The following is a 19,417-nucleotide window of genomic DNA, read 5'->3' on the forward strand; positions in this document are numbered from 1 at the left end:
GTGTATGTGTGTCAAAGTCAACAATCAAGAGAAGACTTCACCAGAGTGAATACAGAGGGTTCACCACAAGATGTAAACCATTGGTGACCAGAAGGAAGACCAGATTAGAGTTTGCCAAACAACATCTAAAAAAGCCTTTACAGTTCTGGAACAACATCCTATGGACAGATGAGACAAAGATCAAAGATCATTCCCAGAATGATGGGAAGAGAAGAGTATGGAGAAGGAAAGGAACTGCTCATGATCCAAAACATACCACCTCATCAGTGAAGCACGGTGGTGGTAGTGTCATGGTGTGGGCATGTATGGCTGCCAATGGAACTGGTTCCCTTGTATTTATTGATGATGTGACTGCTGACAAAAGCAGCAGGATGAATTCTGAAGTATTTCGGGCAATATTATCTGCTCATATTCAGCCAAATGCTTCAGAACTCATTGGACGGTGCTTCACAGTGCAGATGGACAATGACCCGAAGCATACTGCGAAAGCAACCAAAGAGTTTCTTAAGGCAAAGAAGTGGAATGTAATGCAATGGCAAAGTCAATCACCTGACCTGAACCCGATTGAACATGCATTTCACTTGCTGAAGACAAAACCGAAGGGAAAATGCCCCAAGAACAAGCAGGAACTGAAGACAGTTGCAGTAGAGGCCTGGCAGAGCATCACCAGGGATGAAACCCAGCGTCTGGTGATGTCTATGCGTTCCAGACTTCAGGCTGTAATTGACTGCAAAGGATTTGCAACCAAGTATTAAAAAGTGAAAGTTTGATTTATGATTGTTAGTTTCTCCCATTACTTTTGGTCCCTTAAAAAGTGGGAGGCACATATACAAACTGTTGTAATTCCTACACTGTTCACCTTATTTGGATGTAAATACCCTCAAATTAAAGCTGAAAGTCTGCAGTTAAAGCACATCTTGTTCGTTTCATTTCAAATCCATTGTGGTCGTGTATAGAGCCAAAAAGATGAGAATTGTGTCGATGTCCCAATATTTATAGACCTGACTGTATGTTGCCTGACTAATACTTTTTCTGATAAATAGTTTTTATGCATAAGTGTTTAATGCAGTTCATGCTTTTGGTATTGAAGACCTTTATCATTGAATTCACAGTACATTTTTGTGATATATCACACTGACAAGCTTGTTTCCTATATTGATTAGTTAGCTGTATAGCCAGCTTTCTAGATAGACCCTATAAACACATTCATTTTCTGCTCAGACTGTGTGGTGCATGGTTATGATGAGTGTTTAGTTTTACTTAGGGGTGCATTCGAATATTAAAGTATTATCAAATATGTTTACTTGGCACCATCAATTGCGATTCATATTGACTGTAATGAAAGCAGAGTATGCTGTATTAAATCACAACTGGGAGTAAGGTTCACACTGCCATCTAGTGCCAATTAATGTATTGTGTGTATAATTGTTGCGTTCATGCTCTTAATAGTCTTAAAATTAAGACTCTCATGCCAGTTTGAATAGAGATTTACAGTACCATTTCTCAAATGAGGAAGGTTTGATTAATCATTTTAATTGTACTTGTATCCACTAGCTACTTTAATATAACACAGTTTCCCCATAATTATTTGGCCAGCTATTGTGCCTGTTCAAAGAAGGCACATACATACACTTTCCTTTGAGCCAAATGCAGTTTTTTTTAAGATGCACTGTACGAGCACAAATGATGCAAAACTCTTAATTTATAAACACGGTTTATGCAATTAATGCAATATCTTGCAGCAGTTTCTCTTTTTGGCATAATCTGTAATAAATGTAATAGCAGCTTAATAAAATGAAGAAATAATTAGCATTTCTGTTCAAGTAGTAGGCCTACTCATTACACCTTCCTGCACGTATTAGTTCAGTATAGTTAGTGTTAGTAATCTGCATAATAGAGAGTATTCCTGTTGGAAATGTAATAATCAGTTTGAACATGTATTCTTTGTCTATTATTTTTCTACAGAAAAAATGAATATATCCATGCAAAGAAAACCCTTTATGTCATATACTCTCAAGCTAATTTACGGAGTGCAGAATACAATTACAATACAGCCAAAGTTATCATGCAGATTTGGGGCACCATTGATTTACAGGTTTGGTAAGATCCCAGTATCCATTCAAGATATTGTGCCGTCAGTACAAACAGAGATAATTCATTTCAAGGGGGTGGACAAGGAAGCAAAAGGGCTTGGTGCATGTTTGTAAAAAAATTAAGAAGACGACTATGCCCACTTAATCATATATTTCAGCTTTGTCATCTTTTGGTGATTGAATACATTTTTAAAATTGAGTGAATATGGGATATTTTTGACATGTCTGAAGTGGCCACTTGTGCTCCTTTTGATTTTGTTCTTGTTCCTATTTATGTTTGACTTTGAAATAATGAAACAACACATCCCTTTGTCTAATTACATTTTTCTTTTTTTGTAAATGGGAAATACCACTGTTTTTTGACATACTGTAGTTCTAGCTAAGGAGCTTGATAAAACACAATTGCATAGGTTCCTTTATGTAACTTTAAGGGTTGAGTCTTTAAAGTTATCCTAAATCTTAATATCATAATGTTGTCTGACGCAGTATGAGTCTGAAATGAATAAATGCCACACTTGTACATACATTAAAGACTTAAGACTTGATTAATATGCAAATTGTAGTCACAATAAATCAAATGTCAAAAGCGTCTTGTGGAGGGGGTCGGATGAGTCCTCATTAATGCATGGTCACAGGGTTTTCTTCACATCTACCCACTGTTTATTGACTGTGATACAAAAGCCTGTTTTAGATTCTGGCCAGACTACACTTAGGGCCACCTGCATCAGACTCTCAGTGTGTGTCACTGTAGAACTCATTCTCCATATCCATACAGTTCAAGGATGGCATGTAACCCTCCATAATAATGCCACATTTATATTTGCATCTAAATGTCTGTATGTATATATACATTGAAGATGTCCTAGTAGGGGGTGATTTACTTATAGCTGGTATTGTACACGTTTTATGCTTTGAGAAACTGAGCTGTTTGTGTTTACTAAATTATTTGTTATTGGGCATGACAGCAATGCTCTTCCTGGAACCTTCAAACACTAGCTCCACCTATCACACCACCCTGCAGACCCAGGTATTAAACCTGGCACACGATATGTCTCCATTCTGCAGTAAACCCAGCTCCTGAAGGGTATCTAAGACCCATCAACTGACAAAAGCACCTTGCCGTTATGTAAATGAGGCTCATACACTCAATATACGGTGTGTGTATGCGTGTATGCGTGTGTGTGTGTGTGTGTGTGTGTGTGTGTACGCTTGCATGTGTGTGCTTTCTCACTGCCTTTTGGAATACTTCCCCTGCCTTTAAGTTGGCTTCTCAGGCCCATAAAAGAATTTTATTTTCTGACACTTCATGTATTTATTTTGTGACACATCAGCAGATCATTGACATATCTTATTTATTGTGTTTCGTGGAACTTTGGATAATTTGCCGGTTTGTCTTATGAATTTCAACACATCTGCTTGGAACAGAAATGACTCATTCAACTAAAATTATATTACAAAGAATAATGTACTTGTTGGATTAATTAATTAGGTTGTCAAGTTGTCAAGATCAGGTTGTCTGAATTTGTAAATTCAGGAAAGAGATTTGTTTATGTAATGTTAGGAAATGTTACACATACAGTATTCTACTTGTTAATTGTTGATGTGTTACCCAATATGAGTCACATACATATACAGTAAAAGCATACTCTTAAATGGATTTACCTTCTTTGCTATATCCTCTGCAACATTTTAATGCATTTTCCTAACCAATCCCTCATTCAGACAAGTGAAGGTCTGTGAGGTCTTGAGAGGTGAATTTTTATGAAAGGGACACAGTAGGAACACCTTGCTGTCCAAAGCGCATACTGGGATGCACAGGAGATTGATGGAGCAGCGTGAATCATCACAACAGTGAAACACTGAGAAGTAAGCGGCCATTGTTTCCCAAACAGCACTCCATCATAAATACTCCAATCCTCAAACCCAACATATATACAGGTTAAAAAAGGCACTATTCTTTACTTACTCAGTCTTTATTAGATGGCTATTTCATAGTGAAATGTTAAAAACATGGACAATACTTATGCATGTTAGAATTAAGCTGGGTGACGACCCACACATAGTAGTACAAACAGCGTTCTTCAGGGATTGTGTCGCTGCCTGTGGGTCCTTAGCCAGTTTCATTCAAACATGCATAAGGATTGTCCATGTTTTTAACATTTCACTATGAAATATACATCTACATCAGGGGTCGGCAACCCTGGTCCTGGAGAGCCGCAGGGTGTGCTGGCTTTCGTTGTTACTTGGCATTAATTGATCAACGAAAGCCGTTGATTGCACAGTTAACTCACCTCACCTGGTTTCTTGGGTCTGAATCGGTTGCTTATTTTAAGGTGGAGACGAAAGCCAGCACACCCTGCGGCTCTCCAGGACCAGGGTTGCCGACCCCTGATCTACATAAAGGCTTTTGCTTTTTGCCAGATGGACCTTTTTTCTTTTTTTAACTTTTCTGTTCTCTACCAAAGAGCCCCTTCATCACACTTGTTTGAACTTCCTGAGCACTCCGGACCTTTTCTTTCTGGATATACAGGTTATATTTTATGTCCTTCTTTTTTTTAAATTCAGTATTATTTCATTATTATTATTATTATTATTATTTTTTATTTATTTTTTATTTATTTATTTATTATTTTTTTTAATTTTTTTTTTAAATATATTTTTTAAATATCATAATTATTATAATAAATACAAATAATACTAATAATTAGTATTATTGTAAAACATATTTCATAATTTTTCTTGGGTTTTTTTTGTAGTTATTTCACCCCTGTGCTAATAAAGTGAACGGAAGTGGGCACATCATAAGTGGAGATTTCATGGGGTGTTATCACACCTGCGGGTGCAATGCACATTCACAGGTCAAATTTTCACAAACTGAAAACATGTCATGTAATTATTAAAATGTTGTAACCCTTCAGATACCAGTGGAATATCTGGGTTTTTCCACCAAGAAATTTACTAAATTTATTATATATTTTCCACCAAATATTAAAAACGAAATGTGATTGTATGTTAAGTAAATGTTTTGGGGCAGCCCATTGTTGCCCCAGTGGCTAAAGTACCTGACTGGGCCCCGAAGTAGCCATGATAAGATCTGTGCAGCTGTTGGGCCTTGAACAAGGCCCTTAACCCTGCATTGCTCCAGGGGGGATTGTTCCTTGTTTAGTCTAATCAACTGTAAGTCACTTTGGATAAAAGTGGCAGCTAAACAGCTAATTATATAATTATACTGAGGGCCATTAAACAATTTAAAATATGCATTTGATCACGTTTTGACTGTGGGGAAATATTCAATTGACAAAAAGAAAAAAAAACTATGGTAAATAAAACATGATTGGGATTACATTTTCTGCATTCAATTTTTCTGACGAAAGTAATTCACACCTTTTTACTTCAAGGAAACGCTCAGGTCAAACTAATTTACTTAGTATTGTCCTAGAAGTCTTCCCGGAATATGAATGTTGAATGTCTATAATTTGTGCTTTGCTGCAATTCTGTGTCGCTCTGTGGGGATTGAAGGTAGTCAGAAACACACTGAGGCACTCCTCCTACATTGACCGTTTAATTTCCTCTAACATAGCTCCACGGTGGAATTTCTCAATTTCAGATCTATGCAGAAGGACTACAAGGTTTATTTTCAGTTGACATTCCAATGCTATGGACTGGATTTGGACCTAAATTCACAACAGGTTGTCCGCCTTTCTATGGGTTCAGGTGAAGGAAAATAGGTCACTTCTTCATCTTCAATGAGGTTAGGCAAACCAAAGAGTGAACTGACCTCGAAATTCTATTTAATAATGTGATGACTTTCACTAAAAACTTTACAGATGCCTAACCATGCTGTGCAGGAACTAAAAACAATATATCCCATGTAATTTTGATAGGTATTTCACCTTAGTTTGGTATTTTTCCTTTTTCAGACATAGCTAATGTCAGATTATCAGACTTCCAGTAGGCCTACCAACACTCTCAGAAATATCAGGAAAAAAAATGCCTAAAGAGGTACAAATGCTTGTCGCTGGGGTGGTACCCTATAGGTACATAAAATTAGTAATATATAATTAATGTGTACTTATTGGTACCAAAAGAGGACATGACTGCATTTTCAGGGCACATTTAGGCAATTTGATACTTGAAGAACAAAAATATAGCCTTCCTCTACTGTAATTTTATTTCTGAGAGTGTACGTCTGATGTAACCTACCAATCAATCACAGTGGAGTTGTAAGTGGCTGCTGCACTGTGCGTCCGGAATGAAGTCACATCAGGAACGGATGTTGTTGCTCCGGGACGCCCTGTCCTGCGCTGCTGAAGACAAGGGAGCAGAGTGCGTGGAATAGCTAAACACGGCGTGTGCTGCTTTGGGAAACCCCGGCTCTGCCTCCACCTGATGGCGGTATGAGGCAGTCCCTGGAAGCGATTGCGTGGGAGTTCCCCCTTCGCCATGTCGGGGTGGTGCAGCGCAGTAAGGATCTCCTGAATTGAGCATCCCCCTCTCTTGCGCTCACCAACCCCCCCCCCCCCCCCCCCCCTCTCTCTCTCTCTCTCTCTCTAGCCTCCCCCACACGGCAACCCAGCACAGTACAGCAGCAGCCCTGCATCCTCCCTCCCCGGGTAGCAGAGCAGACATCCCCAGCCTAGGTGGTGAGACACGGAGGAACACACCGAGTGATGCTACTGCACCAACCGCTCCTCGCATCAGCGAAAACACGCAGTGAATAATTTTGCCACGTCTGCCGGAGGAATAAATATCTTTTTTTTTTCTCGAGACAGCAACTGCCCATGAAGATGTCTAACGTTGAAATGGTCATAAACCCCTCCGAACGGCAGGTGAAATGTAGGTGTACCTTCTTTCTTTTTTGTGAATGCTAATGCAATAGCCTACAAATTATTGGAACTAAATGTATTTATTGTATAACACCGTTGATCAACATGGTCGAAATGCTGTGTGTTTTGCCAATGTCGTTCTCGCTTTTATTTCCTTCTTGGCGAACGGCAATAATGTAGCTACTGTATTTATGTTCACTGAACTGATTACTTCACACCCCATTGCATAGGCGTTGATGGATAGGCTACGAAAAGCCGTGTGATTGCCTTTACAAAATGTATTTTCCTTCGAAATTATGGTAACTGTTCTATTTAATCGGCACAATTCACAATTCGGTTCGGATGGATTCGATGAGCAACGCGGCATCGCGGCCGGTTGATATGCAGCAGAGTTGCTTTGAACGTCTTTGCGGCGAATGCAGCAACGCTTTCACCAACACGAAGTGACAAGAGTGAGCGTATTGGGATTGGGAATACCGTATGTGAAGCGATATTCAATGTATGCGGGATGACAGCAAGTCTGTGTGGGTGGTATGTGTGCGGCTGTGTCGCCTGTGTTGGTGGATTGCAATTAGCATCTAGTGCCGATGAGCTTGGCCTCTAAGGATGACCGGGAACGGTAATAATTCGAGGTAAAAACTGCTTTTTGTTATACAGTGAAATGCCACAAAAACGGTTGAAGTGGGGGAAATTACCGTTGTGACCGTTATGTTTCAAATATATGAGGATCAAAGAAACGAGGCACGAATCAGTGTCTAACCAGCAAAACGAGTTGTTCCCGATCTGATGTCATGCAGCCAATGCGGTGGTTCTGTATGTTGCCGAGAAATGTGAATGAGCCAGAACTCGGCGCTTGACAGACTGACTGCATTAGCTACATGATCTCGCCATCTTAATGAAAAAGTGATTTGTGTGCATTTGTCATTAATCAGACATGTATTATTGCTGTTCTTTTCTTGTAATTTTCTTGGGGGTATAGCCTACTCACCACTAGGCCTAGGCTACCTGTAAACGGTGAAGTCTGGTGATTCACCTACCAGACGGAATTCTGACCTAATGGTTTGCCTATACCATATGGATTTAGACTGATATTTGGACATTTGTGTTAAATTGCCATTTTTAATAAGTCCCCTCTTTCCATGTAGTTGTTTTCTTTGTCTTCTTCTTCACTTCTGTGAATATGAGCAATTCCTCCCACATTTCCCTAAAATTTTAGCCACCTTTTTTGTCTTTTTGATAGATGGGCCCTCTGCATTACTGGTTGCTAAAAACTGGTTTCCAAACCAGTATGTTTATGTTTGTGTTTTTGCATGAGAATGTTGCCTAGATATAAGGTGGGTCCTACACGTCAGGTTGAAGTGCTGGCATATGATTTGTGATTAAAATCCCACTAAGAAGACCATAATCACTACTGTAAGCTTTGGAGATTCTCTGGTCCTATATATTTAGGTTCCAACTGAATGCCTAGCTCAAAGGTGAAGCAAGAGATATTTCACTTGGGGATTGAACCTGCAACTCCCTGGCCAATGCGCCACATCTATAACCATTACTTCATACTTAATCCTCAAGGGACTTCTGGTATACCCCGTGCTGTTAGTGATGCATTTCATTTCATATCAGGAGAGCTGGGTTGGAATGGCATTTTAAAGACATGTTTCTCTGTTGTTTCTCCCTCCATGTGCGGATAGCTGTGTATAGTCAGTGGTTTTAGTGCTTCGCTTCACTCACTCTGCGTGTCATATGGAACTCGCTGCAGTGCCAATCAGTGGGCTGACCCGCAGAAGATTAAAAGGCCATGTAACAGAGAAAGTGTGCATTGACATAATCAGGGAAAAGCACTGTGGAACGTCCCCTGCTATAACGCCGTAGATGGTCCAGAGGAACTGTGCTCGTGCTGCCGGGATGCAGTTCTGGACGGTAACAAGCCGACCAATAAATTTACCAGACAATCAATTAAACACTCAGTCAGTCAGCCAATGAAAGCATATTAATTGTGGTGCACTTTTATGGTTGCAGTCTCTCCCATTGGCATTAGTCAGAGTTTTCTAGTGGGAATCTGAAAACTAGAAAAAAACAGTTGTGATTGTGGTGGGATGACTCTCTGACCTTTGAGATGAGTAGCCTATAGGAAATGTTAAATACACATCACAGCTCAGTTCAATGAATCAACGTTGGATTCTTACAAAGACAAGCAGAAACACGTTGAGTTAATGCACATTGTAGAACTGAAGTCATGTACAAGTCAGTGGCTGTTGTAGCCGATCCACTTAGAGTTATGATGCATTGTGTGTTCGGAGATGCTCTTCTGCATACAACTGCTGTAATGTGTGGTTATTTGTGTTACTGTCACCTTCCTGTCAGCTTTGACCAGTCTGGCCCTTCTCCTCTGACCTCTCTCAATAACAAGGCGTTTTTGCCCACAGAACTGCTACTCACTGGATGTTTTTGTTTTGTCTGCAAACAAAACATTTTTGTCATTTGGCAGACGCTTTTAATCCAAAGCGAAAATACACATGGAATGCTGTTCTGAACATATAGTCGTCATCAGAAGTGCCTTTTTTCTTTTTTCTTTTTTTTTTGGTAGACAAGGAGGAGAGGGTTATCAGAAAGGGGGGGCAGGGGAAATCAGGAGGGAGGACTAAGTTAGAGTTTGAAAAGGTGTGTTTTGAGTCTGCGTCGAAATAGGGGGAGGGATTCTGCTGTCCTGACAGTGGTAGGCAAGTAATTCCACCACTGAGGAACCAGAACGGAAAACAGGCGTGAACGTGCAGCTCGACCGCCAGGTGCACGTAGAGAGGGAACCATAAGGCGACCAGAGCTGGCAGACCGGAGTGGTCTAGCTGGGGAATAGGGAGTGATCAAGGATTGTATGTAAGGTGGGGCAGTCCCCTTAGCAGCCTGAAATGCCAACACTAGGGCCTTGAAACTCTAGAGACTCTAGAGACTATTGCGTTTGAAAATCCCAGGAGATCAGCAGTTTCTGAGATACTCAAACCACCCTGTCTGGCAGCAACAATCATTCCACGGTCAAAGTCCATTCCAGATCACATTTCTTCCCCGTTCTGACATTTGGTCTGAAAAACAGCTGAACCTATTGACCATGTCTGCATGCTTTTATGCATTTTTAGTTGCTGCCACATGATTGGCTGATTAAATATGTGCATTAACAAGCAGTTAACAAGTCTCCCTATTAAAGTGGTCACTGAGCGTATTTTTTCTGCACAGCCATTCCAATAAAACTTAGAATATATTCATGCATATAAAAATGGAAAAATGACTGTATGAAAAAATGCACAATGACCAGATTGTATAGTATTCAGTCTTTTGGCCGTCTTGGATGCATTTTGGCCCACCTACTCATCATTGGAAAGGCTTGAACAATGACCACTGTGTTATTTCTGAACGGTTCCCATTTCTGTCAGAGAAAGGTACACTTCAGTGGCTTTTCAAAAGCGCTTCTCTGCTTAGTTGGAACTAATTCCTTTTGTAAACTGTATAAATCTCCAGGAATTAATCTATGAGTGTATATGGAAAGGGCTGTTGAATTCTGAGATGCTTTAATCGTTGTCTCGGGTTCTCGTGAAGCGCTTGCTTTTGTCTGAGTGAGAAAGACGGCAGTGGCCACCAGAGGGGATTTTGTCCCACTCCTACACTCTCTTCACATTATAGCCACTTGAGACAGGTTAAGACCGTTTGTAGTGAAAGCCCCTGAAATAAGCAATGCTGTGGGCATTCACAACTCACTCAGTTCAAGGAGAAAGCAAGCAGCATCTAAAGCTTGAGAACTATGTGTTTGTGCTACATGTGACCTTTGAACTCTGAACTGAACAGATTATAACAATACCATAGATCATAGCAATGGCTTACCAACTTTAACATACAAGTCAAGTTTCCATTCACAATTATATAGGAAACGTGGCAACAAGAATTTACAAAGTAAAGCAGATTCCTTCCTTTTTTTTAATTCCTTGCAAAAGGTGGCCACTATTGACATAACTATATTCATGATATAACTATATTCATAAATTCAATAGCATAAAAATCATGCTAGAGTAAGAGTTAAGACAGAGTCAAGTATGAGGTTTTTAAACCATTCTGTAAACCTTGAAAACACCTATTCAGGAATGTGTGCTATTATACACATGGGAGGTGTTATAAATAGCACTGTAGTATGTGTGTCATGTCTATAGTACAGTAAAGAGTGTGTGCTATGAGTATAGTGCAGTAGTTGTTGCTGACAGTAACATAAAGACAGAAAGCCTGTTTCCAGTGAGCCAAAGCCAAATCTTGATGTTCAGAGAGCGGTGGAAATCTAGGCTGAGTGACGTTTTAGCACAAACACATTAGGGTTACCCCGATATGGATCCAGTTTTACCCAGATCTAGCCTAGCTACATCCTGGTTTGCTGGATGGTTTACACTTTTCAACCAAAGGCTGCTGGGATTTCACCTGAATGCCTACATAAATGGTATATGGTAAATGGCTGCATTTATATAGCCATGCAAGGCACCAGTCAGCTTGTCAGGAGCAATTGGGGGTTAGATAGTTTGCTCAGGGACACTTCAACACACCCAGGGTAGGATTGAACTGGCAACCCACCGACTGGCAGATGACTGCTCTTTCCACCTGCATGGTGTTCGCTAACGTCTGACTGACTTGTCATAAGAAAAATTGGCTATGGGGATAGTACAGTGTGTTACATAAAGTACAACAGACTAATGTACACAATGCATGCAGTGGGTAGAGTACAGAACAGTGTGTGCAGTGGGTCCCACACAAAACAGATGGGACTAGTTTAGACACTACAAGTCACAAGTAAACCATAATTGGTGCATTTGCCCCTGACCCAACAACATGTGGATAGAATCTTTATGTAATTTAATCTGCAGAGAATATTCTCACTTCTCTCTAAACTTGCTTGGACATCATCCCTGTGACCCTCTTTTGCCATCTTTCACAAACCAGAGAATGGATGAGTTGGGATAAACGTCCACTGCTTACTGGGTTTGTGTCTTGCGCTTCCGTTTGCATGGCTCATGGAGCTTACATGGCCTGGGCACTGCAAAAAGTCACTGCCTTAACAAGCGTTTTAGTCTTGTAAAAAGACTTAAGATCTTTTTTTCCTCTCAAGTGGAAAATATTAGCTTGTTTTAAGTTTGCGTTTGTTTGTGTAATTTGTGTAATTTTCTTATTCCATTGCCAAATCTTGACATGAGTCAAACCCTACTAACATACTTCATTGGCGATGTTTTCATCTTTTTTAGCAAATAAAGTAAAAGAAATACGATTTTAAGTCTCAGTATAAGACTTCTACATCTGAGTTTGGGTAATGCAGCTGTCTCTGCCTGCTCTGCGGTTTAGGAGTAGGTCAGGACAGGAAGGAGAGCCTTTCTACAGAGATCAGTATAAAGTGCAGGAGAGGCAAGGCCTAAAATGTCCACTGGAAAAAAACTAAAAAACTAAAAATAAGTAAATCTCAACAAGTATTTAAGTCTTACATTGAGATTTAAAGTCACAATACAGTATAACACTAAATAAGACGACAGTATTGCCAATGGGGTAAGTTTGACTCGTTTTAAGATTGGCCAATGCAGTAAGAAAATGTACCTTGTCATGCAGTTACTTCAAACAAAAAAACAAGATCTTAAGATCTTTTTACAAGACTAAAACATTTCTTAAGACATTTTTTTGCAGTGCTCCTATGTTAAAAGTTATGCCAGCCTTGATAACATGATGGAAATAAAACTATTTTGCGCAAACAGAAATGTGTGTGTGGTATAGATTAGAAGAAGTACATAGTGGTGGTGGTAATGTAAACAGACAGGTTTGGTTTTGAGCAGGAAGCTCTTCTTTTGTGCCTTAAGTGAAGCAGCTAACTGCTGGAGCTCTGTCAATACCAGGGCACGGTTTATGATTGGATTTGGCCAATTCAACTTCATTAAATATTCACATATTTTTCGACCGAGAAGAAAAAGAGAGATGAAGATCCCTCTGATAGGATTCCGTCTTGGTAATCGATCATCATTCCGTGTGGCATTCACCTTTTTCAGAATGTAAAAGCAGGGTGTAGGATGGTTTCTGTTCAAAATATAACAGTAATCCTGATCTGGGTTTGAAAAGGTTAAAGGAAATAAACTGGCAAATATTCATGCAATCATGGTGAGGTTACTGATAAGGGTATATTCCTCATTATAATGAAGTTTATTCATTATAGCAGAACATGTGTTGTGGTGCCTGCATTATACAGTTCTCATTAGCTCCAAAGAAGAAAAAACAAAAACACTTCGCAATAACAACAAGAGTTCAGAAAGAAAAACTTTGATCACAAGTATTCAGTAACAGGAACGGTGATGGAGTGTAGTGCCATCTTTTAATTGCTCATCCATCACAGGAATTGATATGGCACCAAATTTTAATCTGACCAGCTAAGGAGCAAGGGAAATTACCATTATTTAAGCGAACAAGGATACAATTCTACATATGCCTTGTTAAAGAACAAAGATTGAATTGAAAAGAGGGAGTATTGCTATTATTGCTAGTGTTACCTCTGCAACCAGAGTTGAAACTACTAATGGAACTGCTGGTGCTGCTGCTATTGCAATTGCCACGACTGCTGGTGCTAATGCTAGCACTGTGCAATTGCTGATACTACAATGTATAGCCCTGTTACTATTCTGCAACCTCTGCCACTACTACTCATAATCATACTAATTATAGAAGATCACAAACATGTGATTAGAATGTTCTTAACTCACTGCAAAAACAAAAAGTGTTTCAGTCTTGTCATGAAAACCCTCCCTTTTTTTCTTCTCAAGTTGAAAATATTATTTTGTTTTTCTCTTTGCCTGACAAGCAAAATGTTCTCACCCAATTGGCAAATCTTGAAACAAGTCAAAACTTTCTCACCTAATTAGCAAGAATTATGTCTTATTATTTAGCAAAGAAGTAATAGAAATAAGATCCAAATAAAAGAATGAAATACTTGCTGAACATACAGTACAGTAGACTAATGTAATGTAATTCTGATGTCACAATCACTACTGGTACCTGAAAGGAGTAAGAGTGTCTGGTGTAGGGGCTTGTAGCTGGGCTGCTGTAGGGACAGGTGTGTGGAATTGGTGTCAAAGGTGAAGGCTCTTAGAGCTCAGAAATGGAAATGACAGTGGGACAGGTAGATTGAGGGCAGTTCTGAAGGCAGTGAAAAGGTTTTTGACAGGGAGGATATCTGTGGGTTCAGGGCCGGGGCAGATGCATCAGTGTCATGCACATCTTTTACTCTGTAAAGTTCACGGTGCCATAGAACCTGACGTCACATGACTCACCGGGACGAATCATCTGTCTCCACTGTCAGCACTTATTAATCAACATTCTTTAGACCAGGGCTGTACAACTCCTGTCCTGGAGGAACAATCTGTATGCAGGTTTTTCTTTCAACCAATGCCTCTAGTTTTACAGTACTTATTGACAATAACTATAAAATATATCCTGCCTCACTCCTATTGCACAGAATTACTTATTTAGCTGACACTTTTATCCCAAGCAAGTCACAGTTGATTAGACTAAGCAGGGGACTATGTGGGATCAAGGGCCTTGCACAACAGCTGAATGGATCTGATCATGGCTATGTTGGAGCTTGAACCACCAACCTTCTGGGCCAAGTAGCCACTAGGCTACAGACTGCCCCCAATTAGAGCACAGCTGAATCTTTAAGATTCTTTACTTCTCTACTCTAGAACTGCTTTAGAGCATTACCCCAATTTCCCGACCGGAAAGGTGTAAAACAGAAACTAAGAAAGTTAATTTTCCTTGTTTAAAAGCTCATTTTGATATATTTCATATACACCAGTCCCATTTACATACTGGATCTGCAGTGTAAAGGAGTGTGTAACACCAAAGCTGCTATCCACATTGGTGTTTAGGAAGAGAACCAGAGCCACTCTAGTTGCCCTTCTTTGTACTTTTTTTGAAAGCCTGTCCTTTTATATATCATGCCCTAAGAAAATTTGATTGAAATGTATTCAATTCCATCTATAACATTAATTTCAACCTTTGATTAATAATTATGTGTTATTTAGCTGACTCTTTTATCCAAAGACTTACAGTTGATTAGACTAAGCAGCGGATAATTCCCCCTGGAGCAATGTGGGGTTAAGGACCTTGCTAAAGGGCCTAACAGCTGTTTTATCATAGCTACACTGGGGCTTGAGCCAGCAACCTTCCGGGTCTGAGTTCTGTACCTTAGCCACTAGGCTACAGGCTGCCCCAGATTTATGCTAAATATACTTTATTCTACAAAAGGTCCTTTCTGACCTTTCTTTATTTACCAATTCTGTGCAGTATGTAGAGCGAGACAGCCAATGGTCAGCTGCACATGAAACAGGGTGGATTATGGGATTTTTTAATCAGGATGAGCAGTCATGGACACGTTAGGTTCTGTTTATCGGGCACAGATGGTCTTTGGTCAGAAACATGTGCATTCATTTGTGGGGCTTCAAATGGCTCTTAGACCATGGAGTAGCACACGCATGCACAACACATGTGGGGACATGCCTTACAGCCGTACTGCACCACTCAGCTCACTCCGTCTCTTCAGTCAGTCAATCAATCAATCAGTCAATCAATCAATTATTTAATCAGTCCACCTATTTTACTTTATGTAGCATTCTTAACCAAATAATTGACACATATTTCTGTACTGGAAATGAGTTCAAGGAATTATAAAAAGGTTCAAACAAAACACTGTTGTTTTGTTCTTTATTTCTGACACTATACCAAATATTTGCCTTTCAGAGAATAAAAAAATAAAAATAAAAACCCTCTAAAGGTTAGTTGGGGGGAGAAAAAAAAGCTTTTAAGGGCATGTGATGAAATAATTGAGAAATAATCTTAAGGGGAAACTATTTTGGATCGGATGCAGACAATCTGCTGTGTTACTAATTAGGAGCAGCAGAGAAAAAGCGGAAATGGGGACAGGCAGAGAAGCGATGTAGAACAAGGCTTCTCTGCTCACCAGGGGCCATGCTTCTGTGTGCGGACTTAGAGACCATATGAGGACTCATCCTCCGCACCCCCACACACTCCTCCCTGCCCCACATCCCTCTCCTCATCCCCTCCTCTCCGCTCATCCTCCTCTCCCCGCTTCCCTCGCTTTTACGGGTGCGCACTCTTACCCAAACGCGCATATGCATGCGCACGCATACGCGTACGGTAATCCCTCGGATATGACGTTCCTGGTGCCGGAGGCCGCAAGGTTACCGGGGAAACCCAGGAGGGTGAAGTTGATGGGGTGGGGGGATGGGGGGTGGGTAGGCATTGCCATGGCGAGCTGAACCGAGGAATTACACGTCCAATCGCGCTGGATCCGGAGGTCACTGTGATGGTCGTGAGGGGGAGGGTCACTTGGGTTTATTAACAGTTGCTGTTTGCCGTGGGAGTCATTATCTGAGCCATACTGTTGGATTAACAGCACAGATCAGCGTACTGGTGACTGGTGCAATACCATGAGGGGGGAGGACAGGGGGTCAGTGCTCCAGACTGACTGCTATACTTAATACTCTACACCAGTGATCTTCACTCCTGGTCCTGGGGAGCTGCTGGGTGTTGCCTTAATAACAGCAACCGATTCAGACCCACGGAACCAGGTGAGGTGAGTTAACTGTGTAATTAACTGCTTTAATTGATCAATTAAGTGCTGAGTAACGACAAAAAACAGCACACCCTGCAGCTCTCCAGGACCAGGAGATTGCTGTACATTTTCCTCTGCATTCAGACAAACGTCCAGTGATTTCAGCACTTAACAACGAGGATACTATTTAAATGGTTAATCGTTAGTATTTAAATGGTTATAGATTAAGAAATGAATTAAGCAGTTTTATTCTTTCTCATCAATATTTATTGAGGCAGAGCCATAAAAACCTTGCATATGGGGATAAGCTTTATTATTTTAATATTTTATGAAAAATATCAATTAATTTGAAATTCACCATTAGCTGTTATAGTGGGCCTCTTAGGGGTATTTTGAGCAATCAGCTCTAGACATAAATCTGACCCAGCACAACTCTGTGGTCAATATTCCCAGATGTGGATCAGGTCTAGGGATAGATGTTTTGGGGTTAGGAGCGCACACAGTCCAGACAGGATGGTGGCAGTCTAATATATTGGGGTAAGGGAGCAACGCCTCTCAACCAACACTGCGAAAACCAAACCATAAGTCAGTCTTAAGTATTTTAGGACTGTATTCAGACTTTAAAATATTATTTTGATGAGCTCTTTGCTTAAAAAGATTGTCATTGAGATGAGACCATTTGGGTAAGAAAATGTCAAGCAAAAAGTAACTTCATAAAACAAGCTAATATTTTCTTACTTGATAGAAAAGACTAAACACTTGTCAAGACAGACACAAGTTTTTTCTGTGATATGTTGAAGGGCACTGCTGTGTCACCCAAGAAAGAGAAGCTATTTTCTGTCTCAGATAAATACAGCTGTTTAAAGGTCAGTGTGTGAGAAATAAGTTAATGTAAGGGAAATTAAATAGTGAGTAATTAGGGGAGGGGTAGATTAATTGCGGCAGCATTGATTCCGATCCCATATCAGTTCCTCCAGGGGTGGGCTGGGAGTGGGGGAGTTCATTCCAGACCACAGGAGGCTGAGAGCGGCCTACTTTGTGAAGTGTGATTCTAGGACATTATGTGTGTTAGCACATTCTGACAGGGACCCAGTGGAGCTCACAGAACAAAACGCAGGCACCTAGCCCAGCAAGGCAATCAGGGGAAAGGGCTTTTTATAGGGCAGAGCGAGACTTCCAGACCCCCTTGCGTGTTCTCTTCGTTTGGAGCTGAATGATGGTCTCACTCTCAGAAATATTGGCATTAAACGTGTCTAGAAAGGTACAAATGATTGTCACTGGGGAGGTATCCTTTAGCTACATGAAGTTGTACCCCTCGGCAGTAATATATAATTAATTCAGACCTTTTTTGCTTGGAAAACATACTCATTTGTACCCAAAGAGAACATTACTGCACTTTCAGGGTACATTTGGGAGTGACAGTGGAGGAACAAAAATGATCCCCGAAGAACAAAACTGTACCTCCCCTGTCACTTTATTTCCGAGTATGGTTATGATTTTACACTCCAAATAAAGTTCGGTTTTAGCAAGCGTTATAGTCTTGGGATTAATCTTATTTCTTTCTTTGAAGTAGAAAATATTAGCTTGTTTTAAGTTATCATTTGCGTGACAAGTGAAATTTGTCCAGCTTTCCCCACTGGCAAATTTTGAAATGAGTCAAACTATCTCACCCCATTGCCAATATTTGAAAAAATCAAAAAAGTATTTTTTTGTATTCATACTTAAAATCTTACTTCTATTGATTTTTTTTGCTATACTTGTTGAGGCTGATTATTGTTTGGTTTATGCAGTGTGGTTAATCTTCTTCTTCAGTTGTGACAAGCAGCGCAGAGATTGCGTGTTCATTAGTGTAGGCTCCCAATGCTCCCCTATTGCCCGACAAAGTGCCCTGGTCCTGGAGAGCCCCGAGATGTGCTGAAGTTAATGATGACACCACACTTCACTGGTCAGATAGAGCGTTCAGGATTCACCCACAATGCACTGCAGAGGGCCAGTGTTATACACCACACATCCACACAGCCGGACTGACCTCTGGAGGGGCTGATGCACACACACACGCACACACAGACACACTCACAGCTGGACTGGCTTCTGGAGGGGCTGACGCACACACACACACACACACACACACACACACACACGCACAGCTGTACTTGCCTCTGGAGGGGCTTGAGTTAGATTACACGTCCATTCATATGGCTGGATACCTACTGAAGCAGCTCAGGTTAAGTGCCTTTGCTTAAGCGGTCAGCGGTGGTGCCTCACCTGTCTATGAAGCTGTACGACCTTCTCAGCTCCGTAACCGTGACAACGCAGAACGGCCTGTGGTCAATAGCCCATGAGGAGGGCCCTGGTCTCTACTCCATACAGTCAGTATCGGGGACCTGTTTAACCCTCCTATTATGTGTGGGGTACCCCATTCAGTGTTTGACATCTCTTAAAAACCAGTCCAACTTTTTTCATCTTGATACTATATGATTTTTGTATGAAAGCGGTCATAAACATTAACATAATAGGAGGATAAAATAAGCATCACAGATTACTGGTTCTTCAGCCTTTCATTCTGTAAGGACTGCTACCAAATGAGGGGGGGTTTAGGCTAATTAATTATGGGCTAATTAACTGAAGAGTTAGTGCTACTGCTTGGCCAGACTGTCTTCACACCTGACTCCCAGGTAAAGGGAGGGTGGAAAAGCAGCAGTTTCCCGCCCTTAAGGACCGTGGTTTGATGATCCCTGCTGTTGCTGATGTTATTGTGTCAGGTGTTTGGGCTGAAGATAGTGTCACTGTTATCAGTGGCTTGGGTACTAGATGCTGTTAATGTATGAAGGGTTTTTGCTGTACTTGCTGTTTCTATGTCAGGGTTTTGGATG

At 40.7% G+C, this 19,417-nt stretch overlaps 1 protein-coding gene across 1 annotated transcript in view; it reads left to right on the plus strand.

The window, feature by feature from the left end:
• The first annotated feature begins 6,674 nt into the window (after nucleotides 1–6,674).
• The window catches only part of LOC133132692 (protein phosphatase 3 catalytic subunit alpha-like), a 47,505-nt gene continuing 34,762 nt past the window's right edge, over nucleotides 6,675–19,417 (plus strand). Inside the window, exon 1 of the mRNA XM_061248328.1 lies at nucleotides 6,675–6,929. Within this exon, the coding sequence (XP_061104312.1) occupies nucleotides 6,875–6,929 (55 nt within the window). The 5' untranslated portion in view covers nucleotides 6,675–6,874. The remainder of the gene's footprint in view (nucleotides 6,930–19,417) is intronic.

The sequence above is a fragment of the Conger conger genome, chromosome 7, assembly GCF_963514075.1.
Source record: "Conger conger chromosome 7, fConCon1.1, whole genome shotgun sequence".
Taxonomy (NCBI): domain Eukaryota; kingdom Metazoa; phylum Chordata; class Actinopteri; order Anguilliformes; family Congridae; genus Conger; species Conger conger.